The sequence below is a fragment of the Seriola lalandi genome, unplaced genomic scaffold (genome assembly GCF_002814215.2).
Source record: "Seriola lalandi dorsalis isolate HSWRI2012SDOR001 ecotype SW California unplaced genomic scaffold, Sedor1 jcf7180002054977, whole genome shotgun sequence".
NCBI classification, from domain to species: domain Eukaryota; kingdom Metazoa; phylum Chordata; class Actinopteri; order Carangiformes; family Carangidae; genus Seriola; species Seriola lalandi.
In genome coordinates, this window is record NW_019525527.1 from 408,517 (window position 1) to 424,262 (window position 15,746).

Genomic DNA, 15,746 nt, shown 5'->3' on the forward strand with positions numbered 1-15,746 from the left:
TGTGCGTCCTGATACAGGTTAAAGTGAAGCAGAGTCTGTGTGACACGTCTGACCTCGTGCCGCCCACACACACACACACACACACACACACACACACACACACACACACACACACACACACACACACCTTGTTTACTGGTCGAAGAATCAAAGAAATCCAGGAATGTGACCAGTGAACCTGCTGTTACCTGTGTGGGGCCACTTCACATATCTGAAGCTGTGTGTGTGTGTGTGTGTGTGTGTGTGTGTGTGTGTGTGTGTGTGACTAAAGCAGTGGGATATATAATAAGCATCATGAAGACACTGCTACATTAGTTTTAGCTGGATGAATCTCCTGATTATTGTTCAGATGAACTTTGAGATTAGTTTTGTTTATGAAATGTTTCCAGTGGTGACAGTTCAACCATCTGATGGGAAGTCTAACTGAGTCTGGATGGAGCTGTTTTACTTCATCTCTTTTCTGACGCGGAGTAACGAGCGTTTAGGTCGTCATCGTATCGTATCGGTTCTACATTTAATCACATTTAAACCGTTTATAAAACACTGATTATATAAACATCTTCACTTGTTTGAATGGACACATGTAGATTTAAATGGGGAAAACTTGGATTTTTGCTATAAATATACATTTTAATTTATTCTACTTTTGTGATCAGGTCTCACTTGAATAAAGTAAATGAGATGTTGATGTTAATGTGACTTCCTCATTAAATAAAGTGTAAAAAGATCAGCTGATGATCTGGAAACGCCGACATCACCGTGTGTGGTGGTTAAAAAGGCAGACTGAAGTCAGTGCAGCTGATACTGTGTGTGTGTGTGTGTGCTGTCTCTTATACACATCTGAGGGCTGTTCTGTGGAGGCGGCGGGAAGATAAACACGGCTCTCGGGGGACGCGGCGCTGCTGCTCAGACACGCTGAGCGATGGCTTTTTAATGAGAAATCGATGGAGGATTGAAGGATGAGGATCGAAGAGCTTAACGGCCTGAAGCTGCAGCAGCAGAGTGTGAGTGCACGTCACCGAGGAGAGCCGTGCACGTGCACAGACTCTGTGCACGTGCACATATTCACTTAACAACAAAATAAAGGACTTTTTTTTCCTTCACTGTAACATCAGTTCTACTGACGACTAATAAATGAAAATACACGTGATCACAGTTTTCAGGACGAACAGGCACGAGACTCGTGTCTCATATTTTACTTTAATAATTAAAGGTCTAATGAACTCCCTGACCTAATTACAGTGTCTTCAACGGAACAGGTTTATTTCTTTCTTTAAGACCACGATGACTTCCTGTCTCACTGATTAAAAATAAACTGAAAAACTACATATTTTCCTATGAACTCAGGAAAATATCAGCTGGTTTTATCCTTTCTGTTCCGTCTCAAAAATATTAAATTTGACTTGTAAACAAATAAATAAAAATGCTAAAATGTCCTGTTAATGAGTCGCACTGTGTGGCTGTGACCTCTGACCTGGCTGATGTGGACGGCCGACACTTGCGTGGAGCAGACGGACGAGTGGCTCGGAGAGTTGGGGAGCGACTTGCACGGGCCGATGGACAGCTGCTGCTTCTTCCTGGTGGCCACGATCTTCTGGGCGACTGTAACACACAGGGGGACACGATCACATCCATCAGTCACCATCACAGATCAATACACAGCATCAGTCAAGAGGTCAGGGTTTAAGCTTTCTGCTCAAGTATGACAGTATGACACTGAGGGAGTTTGCACAGAATCTCTTCTAATGTTTTGAACGTGAGGCGTTTGCAGCAGTGAAGGGGATTTTACAGCAGTAAAGTTCTACTGTTTCCATGGAAACCTCAAGTGAGTCCTAAAGTATGGGCTTTAGATCAGGAGAAAACCTTAAATATAAGTGAAGAGAAGACTTAAAGTCTGAAGGTGATCACATGTAAAGACTGATTCAGTCATTTGGCTCTGCAGGTGTGTGTTGTGTTTATTGTGTGAATCACATCACAGGTGAAGCAGGTGAAGCAGGTGAAGCAGGTGATCGGTGTCAGAGGCTGAAACATGTTTTTGTTCTTCATCGCACCGCGGAGGCTTTTTAAAAAAAGAAAACATGTCAGAGTTTCTCGCTCTCTCCTCGCTGCCCTTGGCTCGGCCCCGTGTCACCTGGAGGTAAATGTTTACGACTGGCTCCTCATTAACGAAGCCGGGGGCTTTAACGAGCCCAATTAAAACAATGGTTTCATCTGCGAGCGCATGAAACAGGCCTGTGTTTATTGGAACAGAGATAATGGAGTCAGTAAAGTCTGAAGTCTCTGCTGTCTCCCGTCAAACAGACGCAGCATCACCTGCAGCCTCACATACATGTCAGCGTGTGCTGCTCCACCTGCCAGGCTGTATTTTACTTTAAGTGTTAAGAACAGTTATGATAAGGCCACGCTAAATATTTAAACTGCACGGTTAATGCAATTTAACTTTATCCATCAATCTCGGTTCTGCTCTGAGAAGCTGCCATTTCTTCTAATGGGAACGTCTCCCCTTTGATCAGATTTATGACGGGGCTGCACCACCGGGTGAGGCAGGAAGGGGGGAGGGGAGGGGGAGGGGAGGGGGTGAAGCTGACTCTGCAGTGTTTCACTTTTCACACTTTAACATCAAACACTGAAGCTGCAGATACGAGCGTCTGTCCAGCTCAGGAGGTTTCAAACACTTTAAAACACGTTTCAGATTTGAGTTGAACTTGTGAACGCTTCCTGTTTCCTCCAGTTACTGTGACCTGTCACTTTAAATGACTGAGAAAAGCTGCGTTCAAACCCCCTTTACACCTCAGACACACCTCAAACACACCTCTTCAAACCTGCCTGTTCTGTTTGATCACATCTATTTCTTACAATCTCATTTATCTTTTTAATATTTATTTAATTTGAATCTTGTGCTTTATTTTTTTTCCTAGAACTTGCATTTTATTTTTTACTATAAATACAATTTATTATTATTATTAATTTATTTTAATTTCTATTTTGTTTCCAAACGTGTTTAAATGGATGTTTAATACATGTAGAATATTTCCATCCACATTTAAAGCGTCAGACAGACTGAAGGTTTGGACCAGCAGGGGGCGCCGCAGTCACGTGTTCTCTGTCTCATATTTACTATTTCCTGTTTAACACGATATGTACAAACGCTGCTGCGACTGTGGACGTGAGCGTCACAGATTATTATTGATCATGGTTTCTTGAAAAATAATCAATCGCTTATCAATATTGTTTTAATCATTTTAAAAATGTGTGTTTGTATATGAGACTTTGGTTTGTAGAGCCAGAGTCGAACCCACCTGGACTCTGTCACACCTGGTTTACATGTGTGTGTTCATGTGTGTGTTCATGTGTGTGTCTGTATGAAGGCTAGTGAGTGACTGTGTGAGAGGTCATCTCAGCTCGTTAGCGTGTGCTAACGAAGCGCCTGGATTAGAAAGAAGAAGAAGAAGCGTGCGTGTGTGTGTGTGTGTGTTGGGGGGGAGTTCATGTCCGTGCAATTAGGCTAATTAAATTAGCGCGCTGATGGACGAGGGAGCACAGCACTGTCACCCTCCCTCCTCCCCCTCCATCCCTCACACAGAGGTCACTCCCCCCGACTGGACGAGGCTTCACTTCCCATTACAGCAAATTACATGTTAAACACACTCTCTCTCTCTCTCTCACACACACACACACACACACACGAGTCACAGCCTAAAACAAAGAAAATGAGATAAAACACACACTGTTCTGATTCTTCTCTCACAATAAGATCATATTGATAATTATATTATTTTATTAATCGACTCATCAGTTTGTCTATAAACAGTTTAGCTTCTTAAATGATCATTAAAGCTGCAACTAACACTGATATTAATATAATTTAATAAGCAGATCAGCTGTTTGTCTGTAAAACATCAGGAAATAGTGACAAATGAACCTGGACTGATCTTTTCACATTGATCTTTGTGTTTGACCAATGATCCAAAAATCTGATTTTCATTTTATTACAACACAAAGCTGGAAGAAGTGTCGGACCGGAGGAGCTGGAACCATTACAATGAATTAATGGAGAAATGATTTCAGCTCTGATGTGACTGTTGTTTGATCGTGTGAGAGTGAAGTGAGACTTTCAGGTTTCTGACACTAAGTCATTATGATTTCTTCCATTTTCCACCATGATCAGACGTCACATGATCAATGAACTGATGAGGAAAAGAGCTACACACACACAGTCTGGTTTTAAAGCTGCAGAGACACTGAACTCGTTTCTGACAGTCACACTGACATAAAACCAGGAAGTCAGTTTTATTAAAGCGTCTGTGCGTTAAAACAGGAGGAAAGAAAGGACACACACACACACACACACACACACACACACACACACACACTCCTGAGGTCACATAACAACACAGGAAGTGTCCTGACGAGCAGGCCAATTATTTTTAACACTGAATGTTGTGGTCACTCCTCTCCCTCGTCGTGCGGCCGCTGTAACTCATCAGACCTTCACTTCATTTACGACGCTTCGCGACGCACACACACACACACACACACACACACACACACACACACACACACACACACACACACACAGAAACCAATCATGTCAAATTAGTGCGAATCAGCGTTTCCTCACCAGGAGCCTCTGCTCGTCACCCTGATGATCCAGCTGATAATGGAGCTGAATATGAGCGCTGTAATTAAAGCCCCGCCCACTCCCCCTCCCCCCGCCGGCCGGCCCGCCACGATCAATCCAGACGCCAAATGAAGCGAAGGTCACGGAAGTATGCATGCGAGATCAATACATGCATACGTTCATTCATAAATTGTGATTTTATTCACCATCGACAAACACGAGGACGTTTGCAAATGTCATTTAAATCAGAGGAACGAGGGAGAGGAGATGAAAGTGAAGATGACGAGGAGCGACGACCGGGAGGAATAAAAACAAATACTAATACATAATCAATCACAGACCATCCAGGATCAATCAGGAATCTGAATAAATATGAAAGTATGATCAGTGTCAGCTTCCACACAGGTTCTTAAATTCTCCTCAGCAGCTACAGAAGATTTTAAATTAAATCTACAATATATATTTTAACAGATAATAAATACTAAATTAATAATAAATACAAGGATGAAATTATTTCTAATAGATATAATTAAGATAAAGGAATAAAGAGTTTACATTTTCACTATTTTATTTATATTCAATATTGAACTTTCTTCATTCAATTCCTGAGAAAAACTTCAATAAACATTCATTTATATTTATTTATCAAAATGAATTTATGATGAAATTTTTCTGCCTGAAAAATTATTATTTAGTTTCCTGTCTGTGTCTGAGCTTTTATTTTGGAAATCCACATCTGCAGGTGAGACTATAGTGATTCTGTTCTGTGTGTGTGTGTGTGTGTGTGTGTGACATGTACTCATCATCATTCATGTACCACACACAAAAACTAAGGCAAATACAAAACACACAAATTGTTCCACACACTTTCAGTTGCAGTAACACACACACACACACACACACACACACACACACACACACACACACACACACACACACACACACAGCTGCAGGCTGCTGTCGTGTTGAAAACATTAAACTCATCGTTCTGCTGGATGATTAAAAAACTGATTAATTTGGGATAATGACGAGAAGAATACAAGGAGACAGTGTCAGACACAATAACACAAACACACACACACACTCACACTCACACACACACACACACACGGTGGAATAATTAGGAGGATAATCAGGCAGCGTTTAGTGTGGAAAGCTTCCTCCTGGGCCGAGAGCACCGAGCTCAGAGTTTATGATCTTCTGCCAAAAAACTGCTCCTTTCATTCATGTTTCCATCAGCTGCTCTTCTTCTGTGGTTTCTCTTCTTCTGTGGTTTCTTTCTCTCTGACTCTTCCCAGTTAACAATCCCTCTGACAGTTCACCACACTGTCACTGACATGTACAGACGGTGTTATTGTATGTGTCTGACACCTCTGCTCCTGCGCTGCCCCCTACAGGACAAACAGCTGATGTTCTGTTGTTCAACCTGGACACATATCCACACACACACACACACACACACACACACACACACACACACACACACACACACACACACACACAGTCCTGCTGCCCCACACACTCCCTACTGCACCAAACGTGGATTAATCCGCCTCTGAAAATAGTTCCAAACCACAGCTTCATATGTTTCCTCCTGTTTGTTCCACAGTGAAACCATGGCAACGCTCCTTGTGTTTCAACAGTTTTTAAATCACACAGTGTCTGTGTCTGAGTTAAAGACCGAGCCGTGAACACAGGTGGAGCTTTGAGCCTCAGTCTGAGCTGCTCCGTGTGAAACTCAGGTGGATGCAGACGGAGCCAGAGGCCGACTGAGCCGCCGCAGCTCTGCTAATTAACCGCAGAGTCCGTGTCATTTATTTCTCTCTAATTACAGCCGTTAACCCTGCGCCTGCCGACCGGCCGCTTCATTAACGTCTCGGCTCTGTCTCGTCTTATTAATGGATGTAAAAAACGAGCCGCAGGGTTTACTATTTGCAAAAATACTCCAGTGCAATAAGAGAAAAAAACTTTTCTGCCTCAGACTTCTTGTATTTGACCTGGACACCTGTTGAATCTTTGGATTCTGTCTCTGGAAGCTTTTCACAGAGTCCACAGTCCAATAACCTGACCACAATCCTTCCTTGTATCTGATATTAAAAGTCACATGTTTGTTTTAGTGAGAGAAACTTTCAAATCACATGATCCACTGAGTCTTAACGAGCCGACTGACATCACGTCATCGTTTCACCTTGAAAACTCTGAACCAGGACTTTCAGGACCCAGAGGTGTGAAGCTGCTCGTTATCGTTAGCCCGAGCAGAATTACTGCAGAGCTGTACGGCGAGTTGTTTAGACCTGAACCTCTTCCTAATGTCAAGATTACATATGATTATTATTCAGCAGCTTCAATCTGAGATCTAATCTCTATGTCTGATCAATATCTGATCAATATCTTCATTATCTCATCTGCTTTCATTTCAACAGTAATTCCCTGAAAACAGAAACACGTCAGTGATGTCAGACAGACCCCGCCCTTCTGGCGTCTCCAGGAGGTTAAATCAAACACACTCAGCAGCGGGACCTTGACGACTCCGGACACTCTCCTTCCTCCTCCTCCTCCTCACCTCGTCTCCTTCCTCCTCCTATAATGTCTGATTCTTTTATTAATCCCATCGGGGACTCGCTCCCCCCCCCCGCCTTCCTTCCCTCGCTATGATAAAACTTAATTGCTGTTCGGTTTGAGCTAAATAGCTGAGCGGGTCCATTTAATTCTTAATTGACGTGTGATTAAGAGCGGGCCGAATGGGGCATCGAGGGGGGGGCGGGGGCGGGGGTGTCACCTTCCCAGAGGACCGGACTCTGCCTTCCTGACCACGAGGTTACGAGACGGGCGGCGGCTCTTACCGTCCTGGAAGACCCTCTCCACGTTGAGGCCGTAGGTGGCGCAGGTTTCGTAGTAGGTGCAGCGTTTGAGGTCGTTGGAGAGTTTTCTGGCGCGGCTGTCGTCGATCACTCTGGGGTTGGCCGAGCTGATGGCGTCTGAGCGGGAAAAGGAGGACAGAGTCAAGTCTTCACACTTTACTTCTTTTCATGAAATCTGAACGGGAACATTTTGAATTTTGTGATTTTACCAGTGAAGTGAGGGTCGGAGTTTTTCTACGTGTTTTAAAGATCAGTATTTTTTAAAAGGCTTCATTCTACAGTGTTGAGACCATGTGTGAAACACACTGATCACGGGTCCAAATAAAAACAGAACAACACAGAGAGAGAGTTAAAACTACAACATGATGATCTACATTTACATTCAGCGACTTCTGTGGAAGAAGATCAGATCAGATTTAGTGAAAGAAACTTTGATCTCTCTTATGAAAGTGGTGAAATCTAAATGTTCAGCCTGTTTATTCTCAGTAAATGTTCTGAGATCTGAAACAAACACCGGTGGAAACATCAGTGATCCTCCGGCTCCCTCTGCTGTTCAATGTGTGTAACAGAGGATTTCTCTTTTCCAGATGATCCATCCAACATCTGTATGACCTGTCTGCCCCTCTGTGGTCTGCGGCCCTCCAGGGGACCCTGAAGAGTCCACCAGAGGGTCCGTCAAAGACTTTTAGAATAATAAACCTTCTGTTTACACAAACCGTGTCCGATTCAGACCAACAGTGACTTTTACAAGTTTATTATGAACCAGAGCGAGGACAGATCCTGAGCAGCTGATGAAACACTTTGACCTGAAGAGATTCAATCATTAATCAATTAATATATTTGTCTCTTAACAGAAAAATATCTGCAACTGTTCGACTGATCGTTAAAGTCGAGCTTCAGGCAAAAACACAGAACATTTTAATTAGTGAGGATCATAAACTGAAACTGAACAAACATCTGACATCACATCATCACGTGATGCACGTTTTCAATTGATCATGGACCAAAAGATTAACTGAGGAAATCATGGTGGTTAATATCAAAAGGACCTTTACTTAGTTTAGTTTAGTTAATAAAAGTTATTAATACAAATACAAGTTAATTTTTTAAGTTTACAATCATATGAAACATCAAGGACATTTAAGAAGCTGGAAGCAGAAGATCACTGACATCTTATTGACAGTCAATCAGCTGATCGTTTAACTCTGTTTCTCTGCGAGAGTTTCAACTGTGATCATGATAAGACGCCACTAGATGGCAGCAACGCTCCAGAAAAACACTGTTTGTCCATGGTGTGTGTGTGTGTGTGTGTGTGTGTGTGTGTGTGTGTGTGTGTGTGTGTGTGTGTGTGTGTGTCGGACCTTGCGTGCCCACCAGCACCAGCGGCAGGTCGGCGGCGTTCCTGTAGTTGGCGAGGCGGCTGAAGTAGTGATAAACCGTCTGGAAGCTGATCTCGTCCTCCAGGCTGAAGACGAAGATCACAGCGTCCACCCACAGGGCGAACTGCAGAGAGACGGGTTCAAAAATAACTTTATTTACATTTACAACACTCCTCTCCCTCCTGGAGCCGCAGACAGAGAGGAAAAGTGTCAAAGGACAAAAACACTGTTGGTTTAAATCTGCACCGGAGAGTTAGAGACGAAAACATCCGACTGATCCTCGGAGGAAAAGATGAGAAAAGAGAGAAAACAAGTGAATTATTCATCAGTGTTCTGTCTAGACTCAGTAGAAATCCATTTGGTCAGTTTGCAGGGACAAACAAAAAACCTGAGCTGACCCACTTTCACTCTTTCATCACACACCCCGAAATTATCCCGGACCACAGACTCACACAGCAACACAACAACTACACAACAACAACAACACAACTACACAACTACATGTCCGTCATCCAAGACACCGTCACTGTTCACTGAGGGAGAATCACAGGAGGTGGAGGAACCACATGCTTTTACACATATAAAGAAAGTTTCAGTTATTTTCATGGTTTTAACTTTTGGATGATCAGTTTATCACCTGGGTTATATATACATTTTATTGTTTATTACATTTTGATGAAAGAAATCAAGGATTTTTAAGACAAACATTGATGCCAGCTGGGTTTAATTACTGCTCAGCATCCAGTCTGTGGAGGTCAGACAGTAACTAGTAACCAGTAACTAGTAACCGGTAACTAGTCTTTGTAGCCACCACATTCACACCCACTACTGTCTGATTAACCCAAACCTCTCGTCCTCTCATTGCCACTGCTTGTGAGAAAAACATATAAATCAGCTGCAGACTCATCTGCACCCGAGCTCATAGCTGATGCATGCTGGGTAACAGCTGATGCATGCTGGGTAACAGTCTCAGGTTAAAGTCTTTAACTGTGCTAACATTCAGGATTGACCTGTGCCTGCCAGCGTTTTCATGCCTCTGGCTGCTTCAGGGTTAAAGTGTGCCGTCAGTTTCTCAGGTGAAGGTGGTGGAGTTCAGGTGCAGTACTCACCTGAGCCTCCGGGGGGCCGCCTTCATCTCTGATGAGCAGCAGGTGACTCTGACCGTCGACCACGATCTCCTTCTTAAAGCGACCGCCTGCACAAAACCACGACAACCGTCAGAGACAAACAACAGCTGATTCATGCTCTGTCTGCTCTACAGGGGAATCAGTGATCGATCTGATTGATTGATTGATTGATTGATTGATTGATTGGATGAAAGCTACATGAGAGCAGAATGATCGGAGAATATGTGCAGTGATTAAAATGAATTAAATGATTGAATGTGGAGGAGAGAGAAGTAGAGGACAAACAGAGGTAACGTCACGACCACCTGCAGCTGACACACACACACACACACACACACACGCACACACGCACACACGCACACACACACACACACACACACACACTCACACCGATCGTACTCTGAACTCTGATCATTCTTTGAGTCTTTCCTCAGATCTGACTCCCGTCGTGATCTTTGACCTTTGACCTTGACAGTTTCTCTCTCGGACTTTAATCCTCTGAAAGCTGATGAACGCTCACGTTACTGTAGATATCGCAGTGTGTGGTGTCAGAGCGTGTTGCCGCCGGAGACGGAGGTTAACCTCTGGTCAGAGTGAAATCCTCAGTGTGGGGTTCAAGCTGTCTGATGTGGATCTTTCCCATGACTCCTTCTTTATACATGTTTATTTTAAGCTCATGGGCCGACTGTCAGGACGCTCCGGACCTGACCTCCGTGTTGTGTTGGAGGTCGAGTTGATCGGCGCTCAGACGTATAAAAATAACATTAATCTCCCTGTTTTTATCTTTTTAAAACTGTTTCTATCATTTCAGTTCGTTATATCTAAAACTCCTTAAGTTAATCTTTAGTTTTTAATTTAACTTCATATTTCATAAAGCACTCTTCTAATTAATGATGTCAACCAGACGTTTGTTTAGTAAAGAGACTTATTTTTGGGCGTACTGTCCCTTTAAGAGGCGAGCGTCAGCAGTGTGATGTCTCAGTGTGGGAACAAACGTCTCGTCCTGAGGATTTACAGGAAGTCTCTCAAACTAAAAATGGAGTCCAGACGTTATTTCGGGATCAGCTGATGTGTGAACGCCGTGGACGGGGTGTGAGCGAGCGGACGGAGCTGCGGCGGAGCATGAGGAGATCATCACTACGGCAACGGCCTTCACCACACACACAGCGGGTTAATGACAGAGTGGATGTTTATATGGTGGTGAGGAGGGGGAGGAGGCCGAGACACACACACACACACACACACACACACACACACACACACACACACACACACACACACACACACTATCAGAACTACACTTAAAGTAGCAGAAGTCCTCATCATGTATGTAAAGCAGAGGGAGGCAACACGTGGCTCGGGGGCCAAATCCAGTCCTTCAACCAAAACACTGGGCCCCAAAATAAAGCTGAAGTTTTTCCTTCATCACAAAATCACAAAGTTCATCATCATTGTTGTTGGAGCCACTTTGCATATTTGGATTGTTATTTATTGTAACGTACAGTGTGTCGTGTCGTGTACAAGAGGATGAGGATGATGAAGACGATGACGATCAATTTAAAGAGGAAGCTAACAGATGAAGGGCGGAGCTAAATGTCGAGTCACAGCATCCGGTCGAGTTCAGCTTCAGGTTCAGTCTCAACATGAATCGTCTGACTGAGCTATGCATTATGGGAAATTTAGAGTTTTTTTAATCTCTTGATGCATCAGTTTATAGATGCTTTAAAATGCATCAATATAATTGATTATAAGTAAAACCAGAAACAGCTGATCAGTCTCTGACAGTCAGAGCTCCACATAAAGAGATGGCGCTGAACCCGAGCCGCCCTCAACACGCCGCTGTCGCAGTCAGAGGGTCGGTGGATGGAGGGATGAGCAAGGTGGAGGAAGAGAGAGAGAGAGAGAGGATAGTTACCTGCGTCCACGTCAGCTAGTTTATCAAGAGCAGCCCAGAAAGAAGGAGGAGGAGAGGAAACATAAAGCAAACAACATCAAAGATGCAGCCACAGTTAATGTGAGCACAGTCAAACCCAGAGAGGACAGAACGACAGCAGAGAAGAAGAAGAAGAGATAGAAACAAGAGTGCACAGAGTTTTATTAGAGCAGTGAACACATCACACACATTTAAACCATCAGGCTGGATCTGTCTCCTCTGAATCAGTTGCACTAACTGAGGCCAGACTTTTCTTTGCCCCGTTTTTATATTCAGGGAATATTTTGGGTTTTCAACAACCTCCGGGGCTGAAACACGAAGCTGCAGTTCCTCTAACGGCCACTAGAGTCTGGCTCCAACAGTGAGTCAGTCCCCATAGACTCCCATGTTAAACTGTCCTACAGCAGAAATAAACATGTTTGAAGCCCCGCCTCTTTGAACATGTTTGGGGTAGCTGGGAGTTAGGAGGCGGAGTCAGACTCTGCCAAGATGGCGACGGTGGAGCAGCTCACTCTGAGCATCAGAAACCTGTGGGTGACGTCACAGAGGCGACGGCCATCTTTATCGTTATCACCTCAGTTAATGAATGAAGGAAATTAAAGCTGCAATAAAATATTATATTACGATTCCAGTTCGTTTCTTTCTCATTTTCATTTTCACTGAATTTATTTTAAATGATGATGATGTGATTTTTGTTGGTCTTGTACCAAACAGTCATCTGCAGAATAGGATTTGTAGATTCCCCCACAATGCATCATGTTTGTCTTATTATTATCAACAGTCTGTTAAACACGTCTCTGTGTCCGTTAGTCAGATGATCGTCTGTCAGGAAACAACAGCATCGGAGTTTCTGGCCTTCGAGACTCAGCAGCGTTAGTTCAGGGACTGTGGGTGATTTCCCAACCACACCTCCTCTCTGTGTAATGGAGACCATGTGCTGCTGCTCAAACACTCGGCTGGAGTTTGACTTTCTGGGGTTTTGGGGTATTTTTGGGGGGTATTTGGGGTATTTTCAAAACAGACCCCCCCACCCCCCTGCTTTGTGTATGTGCATTCAAGGACAATCAGACAAGCAGCTGTTTTGATGATTGATCATTTTGAATATTTCCTGATTCTTTCTGTTACGTTAAAGAAAACTAATAATCTTTCAGTTGAAGATGCAGTATGATATGATTATTTCCTTCATTGATTATTGATTTCGTTTATAAAATGTCCAGCCCAGCTTCTTCTTGTCATGTGACAGGAAACTGACATAAACAGCTAATTACACCATCTTTGTATGAAAAATCACTTTGAGGATTCATCCATTATCAAGATAGTTGCTGATCAGTTTTCTATGGATCGACTAATCGATTAATTACCTAATCGTTGCAGCTCTTGATGCTGGTTGGACAAAACAAGACATCTGGTATCAAAACATTGGGCTTTGGGAAACTGTGATGAGCAAATACATCAATTAGTCATGAAAACAACCTGTTAGTTAATCAATAATATAATTGATCATCAGCTGCAGCCTCAGTGTGAAGATGAACCAGCAGCTGTTTTCTCCTTTCAGTCCATCTCTATCTGCGCTTTGTTTTCAGCCAATAAACAGCAGCTCTTACATGTCTGAGCGTCCTTGAACGCAGCATAAGGAGTTTGTAGAAAAGCCACAGACAAAGGAAAGCAAACGTTACAGGAGCTGCAGGTTTGGTGACAGTTAAAGTGTGTGACACGAGGCTCATTAACCTCAGGCTCCAGTCTGCAGGACAAGAATAGATCTGGGTTTTGAGGCGCTGCGGTCGCAGTGCCGCTCGAAAGCCACCAACTCTGCTCCCAATCAGTCGCCATGGGAATCCAGGCTGCTGCATATTTTTAGACCCGAGGAATTTGAGAACAACACATCAGCTTCCCGCTCTTTTCATCCCCCTGAGCTCCTTTTATTTCTCCGTGGTTATGCAACGATTTCAAAGAGGCTCTTTTTTATTTAATTGGAGTGGAATCGCCACTTCCTCCTCGACGGGCGGCGCTGCCAAGTCATTAGATCAAAGATGTTGTGGAGCTGTTGTTTGGGGCTGGCTCGGATACGGTATGTGAGGCTGCTTGAAAAGCCGTGTCGTGTTGCTTTTGGCAGAGCGCTGGTGTAATTAGGTCCGAGCGGTGGAAACAGACCGGCGGGCATTTAGCAGGCCGAGCCGCAGAGGGCATTTTCAGAAGAGGTACGTCACCGCTGAAGAAGATCTTCTCCTTTCTTACTTCACACACCTCGGAGAGGATCTGCTCTGGGGATTCCCCCTCTCCACAGACGGGGAGGATTTCCTCCCGGCACCGCATCAGATTATTTATACGAGCCTTTGGAGTCAGTTAATCTGTGATCGGCTCCTTCAACAGCTAATTCATTCTTTCTTTTGGCTGATTCGCAGCTTTAAAGACACTCCCTCTCTCCCTGCTTCTGAACATCCAGGGCCTAGTTTCTGCACCCAGGGACCGGCAGCTAAAACTGGTTTGTGGGCCGGTGCCGGCTGGGTCCCTGCATGACAAAAGCAGCAACGTTTTCTTCTTAAATAAACCACGTCTGATGGTTTTCAAGGCTTCAAACACACGGAGAGGTGGAGGGGTCAACGAGCCTCAGTCCTCAGCTCAGGAAACATGCTGGAGGTAAAAACCTTCTGATCATTCAGCTTCACTGGATCTTAAACCTGATCTCGCTCCGTCCAGCCTCAACAGGAAGGACACAGTTTCATTTTCTTCTCTTACCACAGAAAGTTTCATATAAAGTTAAATTATTATTATTCATGATGGTGAAGTGAAGAGTTAAATCCATGGAAATGAAATCATGTGAGAGGTCTGACCCCCCCCCCCCCCCCCCAGGAGAAGCAGCTTCTACTCTGAGGTCGGGGCTCTCTGAGCGCGTGGATCTGATCTCCAGCCTCCAGAGAGGAAGTGGTGAAATATTAAAGGAACATGGGCTTTAGCAGAAGTGGGTCTTTGCCTGGAGGGAGGGGGGGTGATGGTGTAGTGTACAGAATGTGGGGGGGCTTTAATATTACATGAGGAATATGGCCATCACTGCAGGGCGTGTGAGCAGAGACTACACAGGAAACTACAGTTGGCTTTTTACTGTACGGACTCTGAGGAGAAGATGGAGCAGCTCTTTAAAGTTTCATAGACGGACCTGAAACAACATTCACTTATTCATCAAACCTGACTCCTCCTGACGCTCCTGTTCACGCAGCGCTGACATCGGGCCGGTGGGGGCAGGCTGATATTAACCACACGACCTTCAACATGTTCGCCAGCGAGCGCCACACGTGAGAGCGGCTTTATTTCTATTCTTTACTTGGGACAGAATCAGACGAGAAAATGTTGAACTGTCCCTTTAAAAGTGGCACAAAACAAGAACTGAGGCTGAATCGACTGACAGAGAATTCACCTGCAAATATTCTGATCAATAATAATAAATCCTGATCTTCCAAGTTCTTCATGTTCTGATCAAACTGACCCAACGAGTAACAGAGAATCACATCAGCATTTTAAAAGTTTTTATTTCTAATCAATGATCCTGATTTCCTCTTCGATCAGAGTTTCTGCTCCGTTGGTCACGTCGGAGCTTTTGTTTGAGTGCAGGACGAGGCGACGGAGGAGAGGAAGAAAAGGAGACGCAGCGGGGGGAGGAGGAGGGGGAGGAGCTCTGAGCGGTCGCGTGCATGAGATGGAGGTTGTTCACGTCTTATTTCGCCGGCCGAGGTTTTAATCCTGCCGCACTTTATTATTTTCTCCTCGTGTTTTGAAAGTAAGTTAATCTACTTTCCTCTTTTTTTTAATTTATTTCATGAGTATAATCTT

At 44.1% G+C, this 15,746-nt stretch overlaps 1 protein-coding gene across 4 annotated transcripts in view; it reads right to left on the reverse strand.

Moving 5' to 3' along the window:
- Positions 1–15,746, reverse strand: part of agap1 (ArfGAP with GTPase domain, ankyrin repeat and PH domain 1) — a 134,436-nt gene that overhangs the window by 53,751 nt on the left and 64,939 nt on the right. For 2 of the 4 annotated variants that reach the window (XM_023396446.2, XM_023396445.2), the window contains exons 4-8: positions 11,904–11,918; positions 9,971–10,056; positions 8,844–8,985; positions 7,465–7,599; positions 1,475–1,602 (exon numbers count right to left, since the gene is read on the reverse strand). In XM_023396446.2, the coding sequence (XP_023252214.1) occupies positions 1,475–1,602; positions 7,465–7,599; positions 8,844–8,985; positions 9,971–10,056; positions 11,904–11,918 (506 nt within the window). The remainder of the gene's footprint in view (positions 1–1,474; positions 1,603–7,464; positions 7,600–8,843; positions 8,986–9,970; positions 10,057–11,903; positions 11,919–15,746) is intronic. The other 2 variants (XM_023396449.2, XM_023396447.2) reach the window with 1 other exon arrangement.